Source organism: Lichenostomus cassidix, chromosome 1, assembly GCF_008360975.1.
Source record: "Lichenostomus cassidix isolate B80296 chromosome 1, HeHo_3.0, whole genome shotgun sequence".
Taxonomy (NCBI): Eukaryota; Metazoa; Chordata; class Aves; order Passeriformes; family Meliphagidae; genus Lichenostomus; species Lichenostomus cassidix.
Genome location: NC_139479.1, coordinates 20,062,394 through 20,082,302, shown reverse-complemented (window position 1 = coordinate 20,082,302; position 19,909 = coordinate 20,062,394). Strand labels below are relative to the sequence as shown.

General features: G+C 40.5%; 1 protein-coding gene across 2 annotated transcripts in view; it reads right to left on the bottom strand.

The window, feature by feature from the left end:
• Positions 1-2,688, bottom strand: part of ANOS1 (anosmin 1) — a 128,909-nt gene extending 126,221 nt beyond the window's left edge. Inside the window, exon 1 of one of the 2 annotated variants that reach the window (XM_085052476.1) lies at positions 2,324-2,688. In XM_085052476.1, the coding sequence (XP_084908602.1) occupies positions 2,324-2,515 (192 nt within the window). In that variant the 5' untranslated portion in view covers positions 2,516-2,688. The remainder of the gene's footprint in view (positions 1-2,323) is intronic. The other variant, XM_085052468.1, reaches the window with a different exon arrangement.
• Between the last annotated feature and the right edge of the window lie 17,221 nt (positions 2,689-19,909).

The window sequence follows — 19,909 nt, the reverse complement described above, 5'->3', positions numbered from 1 at the left end:
CCAGCTGCTGACTCCCTAAGCCCCACCACTGAGGCTGTATCTAAATCAGAACTGAGAAATGAGTGGGTCAGTCTTCTTTCAATTCTTGCCTAACTGGGAAACACTAGAGTTCCTTCCTGTTCTGACTGGGAAGAGCTAGCATTTAGTTTGCTTCAAAGGTTGAATCAGATTACAAGATAAATGGGCATCTCTGAAATGAAAAGAACTCCAGAATTGCTACAAGTCGAGATGAAAAGGGAAGAGGAACAGCTAGAAGGAGGGAGAAGAGAACGGAATGGAAGGAACATCATATCCTTTAGCCTGCATGGAATAATCTGGCCCAAACCTGCACATCCTACAGTCCACTGTGTCTTATCAGTCTCCTGAGAGAACACTGGATGCTGGATGTACTTTAAAACTCTCCTCCTTTCCCTCATTATAAGACAATGGAGAGTTTAACTTTTATAAACGAGAGCACTTTATCTTCCAAATATTACAGTCGTTTCATGTCTAGCAGGAGTTTAATCCCTACTAATTTAGATAAATTACCACGTGCTTTAGCAGGTTGGGGTTAAAACTCTGAGATTTTCAACTGATTACAAAAAACCAGCCAGTTATCAAGTCCTAACTGAGTAATTATCTGCTTATTTCACTCTAGCTAATTAAAATGTAATCACGATTGTTTGGCAGTGTGCATTCTGTCAGCAGTTTTACGTTGAAAAAGAAATCTTGCCAAGAAAACACACAAAAAAGAAAAAAAAAAGCCTTTCACTATGAATTGGCTTGATCTAAACTGCCTCTTTAGCCACTGAAACTGTAAAACAAGTAAGTTACAACCGCTTGACAACGCAATAAAAAATACTAAGCCCTCTCCGGGATACTGAACTATTTTAATGAGTATCCTCCTTTCAGGCCATCCCGCGATGCACCGACCACGCTGACAGCTAGCGCTCCGCCAGCCCCGGAGGAACCCGGAGGGGCAGCGGGCAGTGCAGGGCAGGGCAGGGCAGGACAGCCCCGTCTCCACCAGCCTCGGGTCGCAGTCCCGGTCTCTTCAACCCAAACCCGGCTGCAGGCACCCAACCAACTTCTTGCTGCCCTTACAAGGCACATCAGCTCTCTTTAACACTGACTCCTTTTTTTTTTTTTTTTTTTTTTAAATCGGGTTATCCTTAAATACCTCTGAAACGTGCCTTTTGTGCCAACACCTTTGCCCCGAACGCTACTCCACCCAAAGCACTTGCCCGGGCGTTCCCGGTTTCTCCCCGAGCTGCAAGCCCGGGGTGGGCGAGTGGCTCGTTCCCCGGAGCGCCGCGGAGATGCGAGATGTGCCACCCCGAAGGGCGGAGGTGGCTCCCGTCACACCGAGCTGGCCAGCCCTTTCCAAAGGGGCTGGGGCTCTGGGGAGGGAGAGCTTGCAGCTCGGAAAGGTTTCCATCACTTGGATGAACTCGACTCGGTTTAATATTTGCGCAGCGTAGAACAGGTGGGGAAAGGGAAAGGTGCGTGTGTAACCCGAAGAGGGGAAAGGACGGGCAGTCACCCGCTGCTCCTAGCACCGCTAACTCCGCACTGCTTCCAGCATTTCATTTTAAGCCCCGCAGGTCTCCCGCCACTTCAATTCCATTTCTCTCCACTTTATCCCTATCTGTCCACTCCCGTTAGCCAGAGGTATACCTCTCTGTCTCCCCCTCCCCCGCAAAAAAAGTGTTACCCCCATCCTCACCTTCCAAGAGGTCGGAACCACCCATTACACGTTCACGGTTATCGCTTTTAAAAACCAGGCTCAAACTTTCCCAGCAGGCTGGAGAAGCGAACCACCTGCGGGCGGCCTGGCGCACCGGCCCGCAGGCAGGCGGAGCCCCGCGGGATCGCGGCCGCACCGCCCGTCGCTCGGCAGGACGAGCGCACCCCCGGCCCGGGAGCGCAGTGCCGCCCGCCCCGCCGCCTCGGACACTCCCGGAGCCAGCGGCCGGGGCCGGTCCCACCGCGCAGACAGCGGCCGGGGGCGCCGGGCACCTGCGAGGAGCCAGGGCAGAGCGGTGCCCCCGCCTCGCCCCGCCGGGGCACGGCGTGCCAGGAGCCCCACCACCAGCCAGGAGGGGAGCCCGGCCGGCAGCCACAGGCACCGGCGGGCTCGGCGCTGCTGCGGGGCCGTGCCCACCTGTCCGGCGGCTCCAAGTGCCCCCGCAGCGCGCCGCCATCCCCCGGGAGTGCTGCCCCCGAGTTGGCCAAGAGGCGCTCCGGCCCCGGCCGTGCTTTCCGCCCCCGCCCCGCCGGTGTGGGGGACACCCGCTCTCCGGACGGCGGCAGCGGGGCTCCCTGCACGGCGCCATGCCCCTACCTGGAAATGCTTGAAAAAGGCGGAGATGCGGGTGATCTGGAGGCTCAGGCACCTGGAGGTGCATCTGGCGGTGGAGAAAGCCTCGTCCTGCCTTCGGGCGGCTGCGGCGGCTCCCGGCCCGTCGGGGCTGCCGCAGGCGGCCGTCACCCAGAGGAGCAGGGCGAGGGACACGCCGGGCGCCCTCCGCACCATCGCTCTGCGGGAGAGGAGGGCAGAGGGGCGGCCGGGCGGCGCGGGGGGCTGCAGGCGCCGGGGTAAGCTCGCTGCCGCTCGGCGTGCTGGTGCCGGGCTGCGCCGGGGACGGACACCTCCGCGCCGCAGAAACTACACAAGAAAGTTCAATCATTCAACTCCCCTCACCCCCGTCCTCCCTCCCTCCCGCCCGCCCCGGCCCACAGCCCTCCCCCGCCGGCAGCGGGCGGGCCGATGCTGACAGCGGCCGCGCCATTGGCTGCGCCGAGCGCCGGCGGCGGCGGGCGGGCTGCGTGCCCGCGGGCAGGTCGGGCGGGCAGCCGGACCCTGCTTGCCCCGCTCGCCCCCACCTGCGGGGCACGGCGCGGCCGCGGAGCCGCACCTCCTGTCCGTGGGCACGGGCGGGCGCCGTGGGTTAGCTGGCCGCCCGGGCCGCTGGTAACCACTCTTTACACCCTGGTTAAGTCTCTCATTTCTTATTTAAAAAATCAACTAAAAAAAAAAAAAAAAAGGACGGGGAGGCAAGAACGGATGGAAATTACTTTTTGAAACTCGGTGTTTCTTACAGAGAACACTGCGCTCGTCCCAAGGTGAAACCCATATAGGCTCCTCATAAGAGTTACTTTAAAATGAAAATCTATAAGTCGTTAGTCCAGATACCTCAGTGTAATAGTGCAAAAATTAAAACAGCACCTTGAGCTGTAAAATCGCCCCCATACAGTAAATATCAGCGTAACATCCTTTCCCTCTGCACCGTCAGCTCCAGGACCAGAGCTCATGCCGCAGTATGTAGCACAGAGGTTACCTACCACATTCCTCTCCCTGTGCACGCTGCATGGGCTCCTCCCGTCACAAGTATGTGCTGCTAGAAAGAGCAAGTGGATCATTCCTCACTGGAGCCTGTGGATTGAGCCTCCTGAACTGGAAAATCTCATGGCTGTATGAGCTGAAATAAGTAGCCTCTAGGCCGTTCCAGGAGTTAATACTAGATCGGTTACTACTATAAGTAGTAGTTTAGCATGGTTATCAAACCCTGTGTTAGAATGACTTCAGAAGTCATCTTTACTGGAACAAGTTGAAGTATAAGTTAAGTGCTCACTAGGTTCATCTAAAATCTCATAAAATTCAGCAAGATTTTCAACCAGTCTGGCTGGTACTGATATTATATGACTATCATTCTTCTGTGGATGTTCTTATATACACAACTGTGAAATAAAAGCATATTCCCCAGTGTTATTATTGTCACCAGACTATATGCATACACCTTTCATGCACTCATCTATCAGAAATTCAAGGTATAAAAGGACCTGCGACATCCCAACTAGGAAATCATTTGTTAAATTCTACCATTAGATTCTATCTATAGTTTTACTATCTTACCACAAAAGGCACAGATTAAGTAGGGAGTTCTTGTCACAAGTACTGGTAACACACAAATAGAACAAAAAGCAAGGCACATTTTAATTCAGACATTACTTTGAAGCTTATGGTCCCTCTTGTCAGCTGTCACAAATCTTCACTTGAGAAAAGCCAGAAGGTCAGATTCAGTCGGGCTGGTATTACCAAATGGAGATGACAGTTTGTGCCCTTGGATGCTGGAGGGAGCACAGCAGCCAAAAGACGAGGTCATCTGCCACATCCTGGCACAGAAGTTGCCCTGCTGTTTGCACTGTTTACCATACTCTGCCTGCTATTTTGGAAATGCCCTGGTTAATCAAGGAAGACCATCTCAGCTATATCTACTGAAGACTTCCTCATTTTTGCAGCTGGAATTATTACCTTTCCTCTTGTAGCGAGCAGAGGTCGTAAGCAGTTCAGAAATACTTTTCCCAATTCTGACTGATATCTCACCACCAGAGAACCAGTTACTTTGCCTGATCTGTCGTCTCTATATTTACAAAGTAAAAACAGCACATTATAGAACAATACAGAAATAAATGCACATTTCTAGCAATGCTATGATATATGGTGGTGACCCCATTCAGGTCTCAGTTCAGGACTTCCCAGTTTCTAGCTGACAAACTTTTAAATAGTTTTTCTTAAGTCTTGACTTAGTATTTTGCAACTTTTTGCCTTGAGTCATGAAAAAACAATTGCTTTGCTGATTCACAATGTTTACAGGTGCACTGAATGCATTGAAATTTTACCATAGATAATAAGAACTGTCTGAAAAAATATGTAACTTTCTGTAAATCAGATGCAAATCTAGAGACGCTGGAAAATTGAGTTGATATATCACCCCCGTGTTAGTCCTAATGCCTTTTATGTCATGTATTCTAAACCCCAGCTTTAAGTAAAAGGGTATGAATCTTGTTTCTTTTGTTTTATAAAGTCTGGTAGCAAAGGGCATGGAGCCCTTAATAATTAAAAAGTCAGTGAATACACAGTTTACTCAGTTGCTTTTGTTTGGAAGTTCGTGGTTACAGAGATCATCAGCGTAGTCTCTGAATTCCTTCTCAGTAAGGGCTGACTTGGTTAGCACACAAAAGACTGGCTGTTCACTTCCAGTAAAACTGTATTCACACAGGTCCTGTTTCCCTACCTGGAGATTATGAAACAGGCTCGGTAGCTCAAGAATTTAGTAGGTAATTAAAACCCACTATGGACTAAGTATCTGTTAGACCAACAGAGAAGATATGCAAGTTTGTAAATACACTTGTTTTAAAGATGTTAATAAATTGGCTGCAGAATAAAGAAAATTGGAAATAAATTATGTATACAGTTCAACCAACCTGTAAATATAATTATGGTCTTTAACCAGATAAATAGACGTATGGATACATTCATATGTTTTGCTCACTCTTTTTTTTGTCAGTAAGTTACATTTAATTATTTTTTCATATTAGAAGCAGTAGAATTAGTACTAACAAATTCTTGCGAGCGCAGAGTATTATTTTTATGCTAAAAATATCCACATTTTTTTCCTGCCTGTGCTTTAGAGGAGTCTGACAATGCACAAATGATTTTTTTTGCAAACCAGGGGTTGTTTTTTTACAGGAGACAGCGCCACATGCTGGCATCGCGAGGCGAGAGCCGCCGGGCATTGTGCCGGTTTAGTTCTGGTTAATGAGTTGGGTTTAATCGATTCTGAATTAAGATAGCTCCATCTTAAGTAATTGCTTCCTGCTCTAAAGGGAATTGCCAACATCAGGTTCTAATTTCAGGCAAACAAATAAAGGAGATATTGTTAATATTAAAAAATATTTATTGTTTTCATGTAAACCACTCTATTCTAGCTCACTGATTTGTTGTATTAAATCATCTTAATGTGCCATTTATTACTCAATTCTCTTTAGCTTTAGCTATGTTATATCAAAAATTGTCATAACTCTGGGTACAACATAATCTCCTAGCCCTCTTCAGGAACTCAGCATGCAGGGGTGCCTCTCCAAAGTGTCTGTGTACTAATGGAGGCAGTATGGGGAATAACCACGATTAGTCAGAGATCTGTCTGCAGCTGCAGGGCCATGATCCTGTCAGGATCACAGAGACATGGTGGAATGGCTCCCATGACTGGACAGTTGCAATGGAAGAATATATGTCTTTTTTGAAGGACAGGATGAGAAAAATGAGGACGAGGAGCTGCATATTATGGGAAAGGGCAGTTGGAGTGTGGGGAGTTCAGTCTGGAGATGGATGAGAAGGCAGGTGAGCACATAAGGGTTGGGATTAAAAAGAGGACAGGTAAAGATGACATTGCAGTGGGTGTCTTCTATAAGCCACCTGACTGTAGGAAAAGCAAGTGGATGAGTCACTATACAAGCAGATGGAAGCAGCCTCAAGTTCTCAGGCCCTGGTCCTCATGAGGGATTTCAACCACCCCAACACTGGCTGGAGGGACAAGACAGCAAGGCATAAGCAATCCAGGCTCCTGGAGTGCATTGTTGATAACTGCCTCCTCTGAGAGATAGAGGAGACAACAAGGAGAAGTGACCTGCTAGATTTCGTACCAGTGTGGAGGGGTTCCTTGGGATATGAAGGTCAAGGGCAGCCTTGGTGGCAGACAGCATCAAGGTCCTGAGAGTGGGGAGGAGGGGAAAACCAAGTTCAAAACCCAGGATGTCAGCAGAGCAGATTTTGCCCTCTGCAAATATCTGTTTGGAAGAATCCTATGGGGTAATCCTATGGGGAGGGAAGAGAGAATCAAGAAAGTAATTTAATATTTAATGATCACCTTCTCCAAACTCAGGAACAGTCCATCCCAATGAACAGAATGGAAGGCAAAAATGCCAGGACTGTGGATGAACAAGAAGCTCCTGGCAATACTGGGACACAGAAGGAAAGCATGCAGAGGGTGGAAGCAAGGACCAGTAATTGGGAAGAATACAGAAACCTTGAGCATCCAGGGATCAAGCTAAAGTCCAAATGGAATTGATTCTGCCCAGAGATTTCAAGAAGAAAGGCTTCTGTAAGTACATGGGAGACAAACTAAAGGCTAAGGAAAACATGGGACCATTGCCTAACGAGACAGGGAACTTGGTTAAACTGAATGCTGCCTTTGCCCCTGACCTTGTTATCATGACCTTCAGGTATGCCATGTTCCAAAGACCAGGGGGAAGGCTGAAGCAAGAATGATGTCGGAAGAGGATCAGGTCTGTGAACATATAAGTAAACTGGACAGGAGTAAGTCCATGGACCCTGACGGGATGCAGCTGCTAGTGTTGAGAGAGCTGGCAGATGTCATTGTGAGGCCACTCCTGATAATCTTTGATTACTCACTGTGAGAAATTCCCAAAGACTGGAGAAAAGCAAATGTGACTCCTATCTTCAGAAAGAGGAAGAAGGACAACCCAGGGAGCTGCAGGCCAAGAAGTTTCACTTCAACCCCTGGGAAGGTGATGGAGCAGCTAATACATTTTCAGGTGCATTTCTTTAATTGTTAATATCTTCTTTAATGACCTGGTTGGTGGAGCAGAGTGTACCTTCAACAAGTTTGCTGATGACACAGAAGAGTGGCTGATACACCAGCGGATTGTGCTGCTATCCAGAGGGGCTTCAACAGGCTGGAAAAATGGGTGGTCAGGAACCTCATGAAGTTCAACAAGGGGAAATATAAAGTCCTGTACCTGAGGAGGAACAGCTCCATGCACAGATATAAATGCTGGGGGCTATCCATCTGGAAAGCAGCTTGATAGAAAAGGTCCTGGGGGTCCTGGTGGAATTGAATATGAGCCACCAATAGACCCTGACAGAGAAGAGGGTGCAAGATATTCTGATCTGCATCAGGTACAGTATTGCAAGTAGATCTGGGGTACTCATCCTTTCCCTCTGCTCAGCACAAGAGAGACAAGGACACACTGGAGAGCATCCAGTAAGGGCCCTGAAGATGCTGAAGGAACTGGAGCATCTCTCCTGTGAGGAAAAGGCAAAGACAGCTGAGACTGTTTGGACCATGGAAGAGAAGGATGAGAGGGAATCCCTTTAAGGTATATAAAACCCAAAGGGAGGATACAAAGAAAATGGAGACTGGCTCTTTTCAGTGGTGTCCAGTGACAGGACAGGAGGCAATGGACACAAACTAAAACTGAGGAGGTTCCCTGTAAACATCAGGAAACACTTTCTTTTCCTGTGAGGGTGGCCAAGCACTGATGCAGGTTGCCCAGAGAGTTTGTGGAGTCTGGACCTGGTCCTGGTCAGCTGGCTGTAAATGTCCCTGCTTGGGCAGGGGAGTTGGATCAGGTGACTTCCAGATGACTTTCCAACCTCCATCATTTTGTGATTTAAACAGTACAATAATTGAACAAACAAAAGCATTTTCAATTGTGCTTAGCAAATGGAAAAGAAACTTAAATAGAAATGTTCACCTTAAATGTTTACTTTGGAAACTAGTTGGTTACCGTATTCTTCGCTGAAGTCTGCAGGTAGTTATTTTAGAGGTACTTATTTAATGCAGAAGTGCTACTACATTTGAACTTTACGGGTTTTTTGAATAACAGTGCTTTATTTTTTTTGTTAGCAAATTCATGGCCAGAGAGTGAAGAGATTATTACATGTCCCACCTACAGCAATATTCACTAATTAAGGACATACATGATGAAGGGAATATATATATGTATATATGTAAGATATGCAAAAATTTAGATGCAATATTGGGTTTATTTTTAACTGTATTAACTGCACTTGTAGACTTAATGAAATGTTGGGATATGGCCAGCTCACCTATGATTTCTTGATTGTGATTTCTTGCTTGCAACTGTTCACCAAAGAAACTGTAATAACTAGAACTCTGCTAGACACCAGTCTTTACTCTCCTTTCTGAGCTTTGAAATCAGCCTTTGTCTCCTGTATTTTTTTGCTGCTCAAGGGAAAATTGGACATTACCACGGAAAATTAAGGGACTTTTGAAAGATGCTTCCACAAAACCATTTCTTTCTGCAAATAAAACAATGGAAGCCAGAACTGACACTGAAAGACTTAATTTGTCCCAGAAATTATGCCATCTGAGGACAAACCCTCATGCCTGTGAGTAGGAGAATGAGGTATAGCTTCTTATGGCTTTGAACATTCCTTCAAGGTTCAAATACAACTCCATTCCTTTGGCAAAGACTGCATTGTAACTCTTTTTTGCCATGTGTTCTTATGGGTGGCCCATATCATTCCTTCCTCATGTGATCCCTGAAGTTAATGACCTTGTCCAGCTCCTTTTGAGAAATAGAATTTTGCATAGTCCTAAATCAACCCTGTGAGTAAAATCTAGAGATCCATTTCTGTGTCTCATAAAGCTGATATTCTTCAGTCATCGATTGAGTCCTTATAATAATACTTTTTCCTTGGAGTAAATCAGTAGGAATTTTCTGCATCACCATTTCCTCTTGTACAATGAAAATCAGTAATAGGTATTAAGAATATTGGTAGTGCAGTTAGCAGTCACAGTGGAAGGCAGGATGAAATAATGGTTCACTGTTCCAAAAATCTCATCATTTGCATATAAAGCAAGAGAAGATAAATGTCTATCCAAAGATTTTTGAGGAAACATAGGAAACCAATTAGGTAATTTTGAATATGTGGTAAATGTCATATTGGGTGTCTGAGAAACACAAGAGCAGTGAGGTCTGAGGAGGGGTTTGAAGCAAAATTATAGGATAGTTTTTGTGAGATTCAATGGGCACTCTACCCAGTCATAAGAAACTTAACAGAAAGCATAAAAATGCATATTTTAAAATTTAAGAAATGAAGAATAACTGCTGACATCATCAGTTGTCTGTAAGAAGGATTGAGTTTTTCAGTGTTGAACAAAAAATGTTCTGTGTCTTAATGCAGTGCAGAAGAAAACCAAATTGAGAAATACAAAGAGACACAAGATGACTAAAACAGAAAGCTTGGAAAGCACCTTTTTCTCTGTTGTTGACAAATGGATGGTTGCTATTATCTGAAGAGCAGTGAAATGAAATCTCAGTGTTTAGAATGGAAAATGATAGGAGTTTAGTTGCATGGATGAGTAGAAAGCACAGAATATTAGAGACACGATGCCAAAGAATGCAGATTTAGACAAACTTTACTTTTCAAGATGTGGGAATCAAATCCTTAGACTCAAAGATGGTGCTCAGGTGATGATCCTGGATAAGGTTTCATCCACAATGCTAAAGAAAGAAGACTAAATGGGATGAATTAAGAACATGTTGTGCTTGGGACATCATGAAGAGACACCATAAAGAGAGGTCAGAGGCAAACATAGTTGAATACACATAATTCCTCCCAGGGACTCTCATCTTCTTCAGGGTCACACAGAATAGGGCAAAGCCAAGGCTTCACCTAACCTGTGTCTTCAGTTTGCAAAAATAAGGTTTCTAATAAAACTATATCTTACTGGCATGTTCCCAGCTGCTTATTGTAACTTCAGGCATTTGATCTGATTTCTGGTTTCAAACAGTCCATAATTCTCTGTCTTGTGTTTTGTATATCCCATACTTTCCTTCAGATTGAACTAGAGCATGTTTTTAAACAGGCACCACTCTTTATATCAGGAGAGAAAACAATGTAGAAAGCACCACATCTTTGGGTAAGTTTTTTCCACAGCTGTCTTACTTTGAGAACATGTACCTTATTTCTAGTCTGACTGCAGTGTTTATTAATGTTTAGACATGGAACTTTTTCCCACCTTTTGGATAGATAAAGACTTCCTTTTGTGTTGAAATCCACCTGAAGATTGGTTAAGATCTATCTGAAGTTAAATCTGGGGTATAAGGGAACTTCCTTGCAGACCACAATTAACTTCTTTTATAAATGAACCAAACTGAAATTTCTTTGTGAAGTGTTGATTTACAGCAGATTCTGTAACTCTGTTTTTTTTCAGAGACTTTCCACCTTGGGGTGTATACCTAAGGATTAGACATGTGATTCTAGTATTGGAGTGAATAATTCCATACAGATGAAATATTATATATAATATCTGTCTTATTAACCTGTATTTAACTTATTAACTTATACAGTTAAGAGCTACATTAGTCTTAGTCATTGTATTTTGCTGGGAGTGAATGTTTAGTTGGTTACTCACCAAACCCCAAAGGCTTTCAGAGACAAAGGCTTTCCAAGAAACAATTGTGTCTGTGAGTGTGACCTACTTTTTGTGTTCCTAGATGCACAATCTTGCATATGGTAGCATTAAAATGCATGATGTTTAAAAATGAATTGAGATTACTGAGTGATTCAGAATTCTGTATATATTATTTATCACTTGAGCCAATAATCATATCATCTGAAAACTTTGTGAGAATTGACTCTATTATATATTTCTAATTACCAATAAACAAACTAAATAACACTGAGTCCGGAACAGGCAGCACTAAATTCATTAATTTTTTAATTATTTTTCATTTACAATTAGTTTTGGAGATTGTATAGTTATAAAGATCTTTTTCTGGCATACATAACACAAATGTTTTCTGTTGATTGCTGCTGAATGTCAAATTTTATTTAGAAAGTCACATAATATGCCAAGTGATATGCTTTTGACATTATCTCTGTCAATCAGACTTGTAATTGCCTCAAAAGACAATATCAGATTTGCTTTTCACATGTGTATGAAAATTGTTTCCATGCATTTATCAATTTAATTTGCTACCATATTACCATTACTGTTTTTGCCAAGGAGAGGCAGACCTGTCAAGGTGAAAACACTCTTGGGGCTGGGCTGTACAAAGAGTCAATGGATGTGTGCAGAGTCTGAACAATTGTAATAATTCTTCTTGCAACCATCCAGCCTATTACATGACACATACCTGTTCTTCTTAACTCACATCAATGCATAATTGTAATATCATTCATCCTTTAAGATTTATTGGGTAATTATTTAAGAAAAAATCATTCCAGATGCAGAACTGCAGCACAATAAATTGATCCTTTTTAAACATACTTGAGTAATAATAATGAAGCCTTAATATTCCTGTTCAATGTCTGCAGTAACATTTTTTTGAGCACAAAATAGTTAAAAGTTAGGCATGATGTGTAAAAATATTCTGTGTTCTCTTGAATTAAGCAGAAACCTTCTGATGTGCTTGAGAGATTGTTGTTTGTGCACTGTGTCCTTCAACGTAAAATAACACCAAAAGTGACAGAATGAAAAATGGCAACAATTAAGAAGGAGCTGATCCTTCAAATTTGTTTTTTATGGATTTTCCTGCATTTGTGTTGCAAATGCTAAAATTTAAAATACAGAATAATTCAGAATATTTTTCACAGTTTTCTCTTCAAGGTTAATTAATTTTGAGATTAATAGAAGGAAAATCCATAGTAATTTATCTGCGTTTATACCCAATCTTTTACTAATTGTACTAAAAATGATTACATGTGTAACTGTGCTTTTTCATGTGAAGAGAGACATGTATGTGAAAACTCCGAAGTGTAGCGAAGGAACCCAGAGAAGTTGCTTTGTTTGCCACTTTTCATTTCATAATAAATTTCAGAATGGTGTTGTTCCTTGTGCCACTCAGAAGAAGAGAGCCTGGTGGCAGTTGTATTACTCCCTGTCATACCAAAACGTAAAGAAATGTGACCAAGCTAAATATAAACAGGAATATCAGTACTCATATGCACCTTCCTATGTCTTCAAATATGATGTCTTTATAAGAAAATACTTCTGTGATCTGTGCCAGTTTGTCAGACCTCAGCATGCGTTGGTGCCTGGGATTCTTCCTTTTCAGGTGCAATGCTCGTTGTATTTCTTCAAATTCCTCTTGGGCTCTTTCTGCATCCTGCCTGAATCCCTTTGGATGGTGGCACTGCCCTTCATCACATTTATAATTGTTTTCCCCAATTTGAGGTTGAGGTCACCAGCAAAGCTGATGAAAGTGCACTGCATTACTACCTGCAGGTCTCTGAAAAAGCTGTTAACCCTGAGAGGTCCAGGGCAGAGCCCTGATATCCTGTTGTCACAGCCAGCCCTGTCGAGTGCTCCTCGCTGGCCACCCCTCCCTGACCCTGCCCATCCAACCAGCTTTTTGCCATCTTCCTGTCCAGCCATCCGGGCTGAGATGGTCTCATTTGGCTAAAAGAAGTAATTATTTATGGCTTAGCTAGACAAGTGAAATGAGCCTGTCAAATGTCAAAAATACATCCTTACGCTGCTAAGCAGAATTCCTTCTGATTGCCTCCAAGGCTAATGCTGGACTGTGCATCTTAAGCGACATGATTGATTTGTCTGATTTGTCTTTACAGCAGATGAAGTTTGGCAGCTTGGCCAGTAACAGTGTATGTACTTATGATATTGGGTACTCATCAGACCTTCACTAGCCAGAAATGTTAGTTATAGGAACTGCCCATTTTCTCTTGGCTAAGAGAAAAAAAATCTTTTTTTTTCATAAAAAGTCTGAAAATTGAGTTCAGAGTTTGAAGTAGTCAAAGCTTAATAGTGAAATAATTACACAGTATATTGGCTCTCCCACAGCATACATTCCAATGTATTTAGCATTTTGTGTGTGGCTGATGCCACTGCATACACAAATCAAATAGGGAAACAAAAAAAAATTATTTACAGCCGGCCTAACTGATCAGAATTCTTTCAGCTAAATGTATGTTATTGAAAATATGCTTTTGATATAGAATGGAAATGTTTTTAAAATATTTCATTTAAACTAGAATTTTCTAGGTAAAGAATGCTTTGAAAAGAAAACATGAATCAGTTTGATACTTAGATTAAAGAATCTTCTCTTTGTGTTTGTAAAGAAGTCTTTTGACAAAGGGGGAAAAAAGGACCAATGTTCAAAAGGTGCCAAAATCAGTTATTTGGATTGATTTTAAGAATAATATAATATTTCAATATTTTTTCTTACTGTCACATGCCAGTAGCAGAGTTGTAGGTGAATATGCTGACTATTATATGCCATAAACTATAACTATGAAAATAACACATAGGATAAAATTTGAAAATCTACCAAATTAACAAAAAATTATTATTACAGTGTGGTTTTTCATTTTAGCTAAGCAAAAAACACCTCAAAATGTTATGTTTCCAACATTTCTGTTTCTAGGAGACTTTTTTAAGGTTTAATTTTAGTTCCAAATCAGAATTAAAACCTTTTTTTGAAGTACCACATTTTCAATTTGAAGTAGAATGCCAAGAATTTAAAAGGCCTATCCTCAGTCTTACCAAAAGCTGTTTAATATTTTTAATATCTAACAAAAGGGTGTATGTCTCTGATGTCTTGGTGATCTGAAGCAAGAGAAGGATCCTCAGACAATGTTTGGGTTTTGTACCACTCTTTAAATTTCTCTAATTTAATTGATATTGCAGTGGGCTTGGTGTTGAGCTGCTCTTTGGACACTTTTTTCCATTTGTATCAGGTCCATTCACCCTGGCTGAAAATATCCTTCCCTACCAACTGCTCCCATAAAAAAGTAAATCCCAATTTTAATGTTTGTTACTGCAATGACAAATTCAGTTGTTGTTTTATATCATGGCCTTGACAGGAAATACCATTTTTCCTGACCTGCTCAAGTTATTTGTGTAGCTTTCACACTTGTATAATGCTCAACTATGTTTAATAATGCCTACATTGCTATGAAGATTTTAAAAGCAGAAAGACAACGTGCTTGTCAAATCTTTTAACCCTACCAAATTTCTATGGTTGTCATGGTAACTATGGAAAGGAAGAAAAAAGGAAAAGCAGATTGTGATTTTCTTAAAAGATACTATTTCATGGTTGTTAGAAATAAAATTATGAGAAAATACAGCAGGTTCTTCATTGCTCTGTAAGGCAGGGTATAAAGACTTGTTCTTAATTTTTATGAATTTAAAAAAATCATGGTTTATGTTCATTAGAAATGACATCAAATGGTCTTTTTCATTTCAGTTCTCCTGGCCCAGGGCATTCCTGACAAAATAACAAAACTCAATTCAACCTGTATATATTTTAACAGCAGTAAATCTTTTCATGAACATTACAGTTTTTGAGAGCTCTTTCATTATATTTTCCTACCTTCCTTATCACCTCATCATCGCAAAGGTGATATTGTTCACCTTCTTAAAATAAAATTTAATGACTTGCAGTAAGCAAGATCCCTTCCTAGTGACAAATTAAATTGTGTTAAAGTGCTGCATGACAATTTAGGAGACTTTAACTGTTCTAAAAGTCTATGGATTTTCCTGAGACTGTTTTTTTCAGAATTGAGTAAATTACCCCAAATCTCCTAATTTACCTAGTTATTTTAAAATAAGCCTAGTCAATGTGAAAGTGAGGGGCAGGATCAGATTATAAAAGAAAAAGTTTGCTTCCCTTCTTCCATCTGAGGAAAGCTTTTTGTTTTAAAGTATTCAGTTTGGAGTAGTCCATTTATTTTTACATTCAGACATACAGTTTCTCTCTATGTTGCCTAAGTCATTCCGTCTCCAAAAACTTCTTGGAAATGGATAGACGAAAAATCTATGCAACTGCTAAATAATAGCACCATTTTGTCTCTGTTGAGGAAAGGCTTCAAGAGTCACACTCAGAGTGTTTGGAATATAGTTTCATTTTGACATAAATGAAGCTGTAGGGAAACTGTCCTAAATATATAGAAACTTGAGTTGTAGTGGTCTGTATGGTCATTAATTTCCATCAGAAACACCTACCAGTGTAGCCCAAAACTGTTTGTGAGTTTTGAATGAGTCACATATCTACTTTAACTAATGTTGGAGAGGTGTTTTCATGCCAATTTGCTGCACTAAACCAGAGATATTTAATTAATTCTTTTCATGTTGCTCCCCACTGAATTTGGGATGATTCAGTCCTTATGTGACAATGGTATGCACTGCTGTGACTGAATCTGAGAAATGAGCCAGTCTCCTGGAATACAGTATTTCTGCAATTCCTGTGATATATTTGTGTAAAGATTTTGAGTGAATCATTCAGCTCTTTCAAAATTGAGGTATATATACTTCCAATAGAAGATGAAAGCTTCATCTTCATGATTTTTGTGCACCACCCGAGGGAGAAATCCTGTGGAAAATGTAAGTAAGATTTGATTACATAGCTAAATATATTAGCATGATGATCATGAGAAATGGATCCAAATATTTGTCTGGATAATTTTGATTTTTGTAATTCCTAGTTTTTAATGCTTGAACTTACGATTTTAACACCATTGGGTTTAGATGGAGTTTTATGGCATATAACATATTCATATCTAAAATTCCTTTGCACAGTAGTTGTCCTGTATCTTCAATAAATACTTTTAAATCCAAGTTATATGACATGGATGTAATATGAAGTGCATGACAACATAAGAGTCACGTTATAAAGGAACCTTCTGCAGCAAACCTTGAATCTAATAATCCCCATTTGATCCAGTTTAAATGAAACAGTGGGATAAACAAAAGCATGTCTGTAAGTAAGGATTTTGATTTTGAAAGGCCAAACTTTAAGTAATTGTGAGAACTGATTAGAGACAATGGCTGGATTGAGAGTTTAAGGACTTTAATATAGAAAAGCCATGCACATTAATTCAAAAGAACAAACTGGAATTTGCAGGCTAAGCAAAGAAGAAAAGGTTGGACAGGGCTTGCAGAGTTAAACTACCTTCAGACTTGTGGATATAAAAAGAGGAATTTGTAAAACGAAAGAAAGATTATTTTTATTTGGTGATAGAAGGAGCAAGAGGTAAAGATAAAGCCTTGCAAAAGATATTTAATACATTAAACAGTATATTTAACCAGAAGTATAAAAAGAAAAGACAAAATAAACCCCATGATGGAAAGCAGAGGTAGTACTGAAATGCAAGATGTTGTTAGTGCAGCTCTAGAATAACATGCCTGTTGTGCTTCAATTTTCAGTACCACTAATGAATCACAACAGCAGCTGTTGGCTCCCAGCCTTCCTGCCAGCCAGCCATGTGGCTCTGAGTTACACACTGCAGGGCCTCCCCTTGCCACATAATCTGGCATGTATAGAACACAGCATAGGTAAGAATCCCTGTGCAGAAAACTCATTGAAAAATGATAGAGTGATCTGCAAATCTGTTTAAAATTTCTGTATCAAAGGAAGAATCTGCAGAAATGAAAGAAAAACGTGAATTTCCACTGGTTTATTTCCTTATGTTTTTTGATATATGTCTTGGAATCAGTATCAATTTTAACCACGTAGACATATCATAGTCCTTATCAACAAGAAGTGGATTTTAAGTAAAGTATTTTAGAATTCCATCTTGCTGTACTTCAGAAAAAGCTTGCAAATTAAATTAGTTGGATTTTCAACCAGGCAAGTTAACACAGGCCTGTTCAAAAATAATTCTATACATTTGTTCTTAAATTATTATTTTGATGGAGGACAATATCCTGGTGCAAAGCTTTTTTTTTCTGTCCAGAGTAGGACATGTTTCCTCCTCTGGGGAGGACTTCTGCATGGAGTTTATCCAGTGAATATAGCTTGACTTAGCTCACTGAAAATACATAAAAGATTCACTTATGTTGTGTTAGAAGAAAAATCAAGGGCTGAAATCATTGTGTAAAACACTGAAAGACCATATCACAGAGACACTATCTGCACTTCACTAAGTACTTGTTCCATCTAGAGCTCAGATTTGTCCCCAGAACTACTGACATGAGGAAGCTTAATTCAGTTTTCTTTGGTCATCTGTCTTTAGTTTTGCTGAAAAAATTAAGTAGTATTTGCATGCAGCCAAACACTTTTCTCACAAATGTTATTAAGTAAGATCTTGTAGTCTAAATAAAATATTGCTGCTAATGGATGTATTGTTTTACATATAGCAATTTAAAAAAATATCCTGTGCATTATAGCCACTTCTTGTCATTGCCAGCATTACCCCTGATCTGATGGTTCTCGTGCTGGATGGTTTAAAACCAGCTATACCAACTCTAAGTTAGAAGTATCATTTTACATATTATTCAGAAGCATTCAATAATAATTTTCATTTGTACTTTTTCACACCTTACAGGATCTTTCCACCTTAATCGAGGAACTTGATAAATTTTAGACGGTCAGAATTACCAGGGGACTTACATCCGATGCTCTTTGAAGTCTCTGTGTACTGAGCAGCAGGGTATATTATCTCAGGTGAGATTTATTCCCAGTATAAGATAATGAATTTAATACAAGACCTGACTGCATTCAGAAATAGTTTTGGAGAATATTATGGGAGTTGGAAAAGAAGCTAGGTCTTTAATGTGTGTTACGAAGTACTTCTGTGTGTCCTGGAGATTCTTTGTTGCATGTTTTTCCTACACTGTATAAAAGCTTTTTTCTCTACTCTCTTATTTCTTTCCTCCTTTTCCTACCCAGCTCTCCATTTCCAGAACTAAATATGCATTTCAGACATTAGCTTCTAGAGCTTCAATTCCTTAATGAAATAAGGAAATGTTTCTTGTGTTCACACCAAGAAACATTTATTGTTGTTGTTGTTATTCTTATCAAACGGGAACAGGATTTTAACTCAAATATTTATCATCAAACTGTGGACATCTAGGCTTATTGAATTTCGTGACAACATAGAAGCTAAAAAAGTTTCTTTAAGATTATTTACCTTGGGTAGCTTCTCTGGTAGGACTGTACTGCTTGTCACATAGCTGAAAATAAACCATGATTTTCTCCATACAAATAGGCTTTGCAATTCCTCTTGATCAAAAAATACCTAAAGCACTAGGCATTTATTAACTCTAGTATTCTGTACTTCGGTTTCCTTTTTACTGAGTATTCTGAAGAAAGCATTTGGATCCATCCCTGGATTAAACTAGTGATAACAAATAAATGCTTATATATATCATGTAAGTATGAATATACATATAGTACTTGAATACAAGTGTGTGTGTGTGTATATGCATTTTAGCACTGGAAGATAATTTATTCATTTCCAAATTAAAAAAAAAAGAATTTTTTACCATATGGATGCTTGTAAGTTTATGCTCATTCTGAAGATATGTATTTTTTGCAGATTTACCATCCTTGTACCACCAGAAAATTTTTTATTATGTAATCTTCAAATGTTTTGCAGCATCCTAATTATAAAGTCTTCTCACTTCTTCTCACACACAGCAATTTTCTTTTTCCTTTTTCTTCATTTAATGATCTAGCTAAGGAAATAAGTGTCTATTTGGAGGGATAAATCAAGAGCAGCAACAGCGACAGGCTTGTGATGATGACTGTCTTAGAAACACATGCTTCATTAAAAAATTCATTTTTGTTACCAAAGGAAAAAAAAAAAATTGAATTCAGTGGAACAGGAGGAGACTTTACAAACTTAAACTCAGGCTTCTCTTCTACTGAATTTTGTGGTGTGACCTTGGGCAATTCTTGAAACTGTCCTGTGCTTCATTTCCACATCTTCACAAAGAAGACAACAGTTCTTCCTGTTCCACAGAAGCTGTGTGAAGAGAAGTGATGATATACAATGTCAAAATCTATCCAATGAAGAAAGATCACCTGTTTAATACATATGTCCATTTTTCAGCTGTTCATTTCTGGTTTTCTTCATGATCATTGGAAATAAAGAAGTACTTCCAGGGCACAACTCATCCCATCTCATCCTAAAGGCAACATTGAAAATAAGTGAACTGAACAATGTGCCCATTCCTCTCCACTAATTCCAAAGGAAGTCTCAGGTGTTGATGTGCAAATGTCTGTAATTGCAGGTATTTTGTCAGATTGCTCAGTGAAAGAACTCCCAAGTTTCTTATAATAAGAAAGTTCTATTGAAGTAATGAGTGTACTTCTAGACTAAATCACAGCTTTTCACAGAATGAGAGAAAAACAGTCTGAAAGACACTCCAGGAGGTTAACAACTCCATGCTTTTGCCCACAGACAAAATCAACTGCTCCTGCCAATTCTGGTAGATGCTTACCTAACCCATCCTTAGACTCCATGCAGATAAATTGTGGGCAGTTACTCAGGCAAAGATATCTTCTTAGTGTAATTTAAGTGCCCATTACAAAAGTGTTTATCTCTACAAAAGTCATATGCTGTAGACAT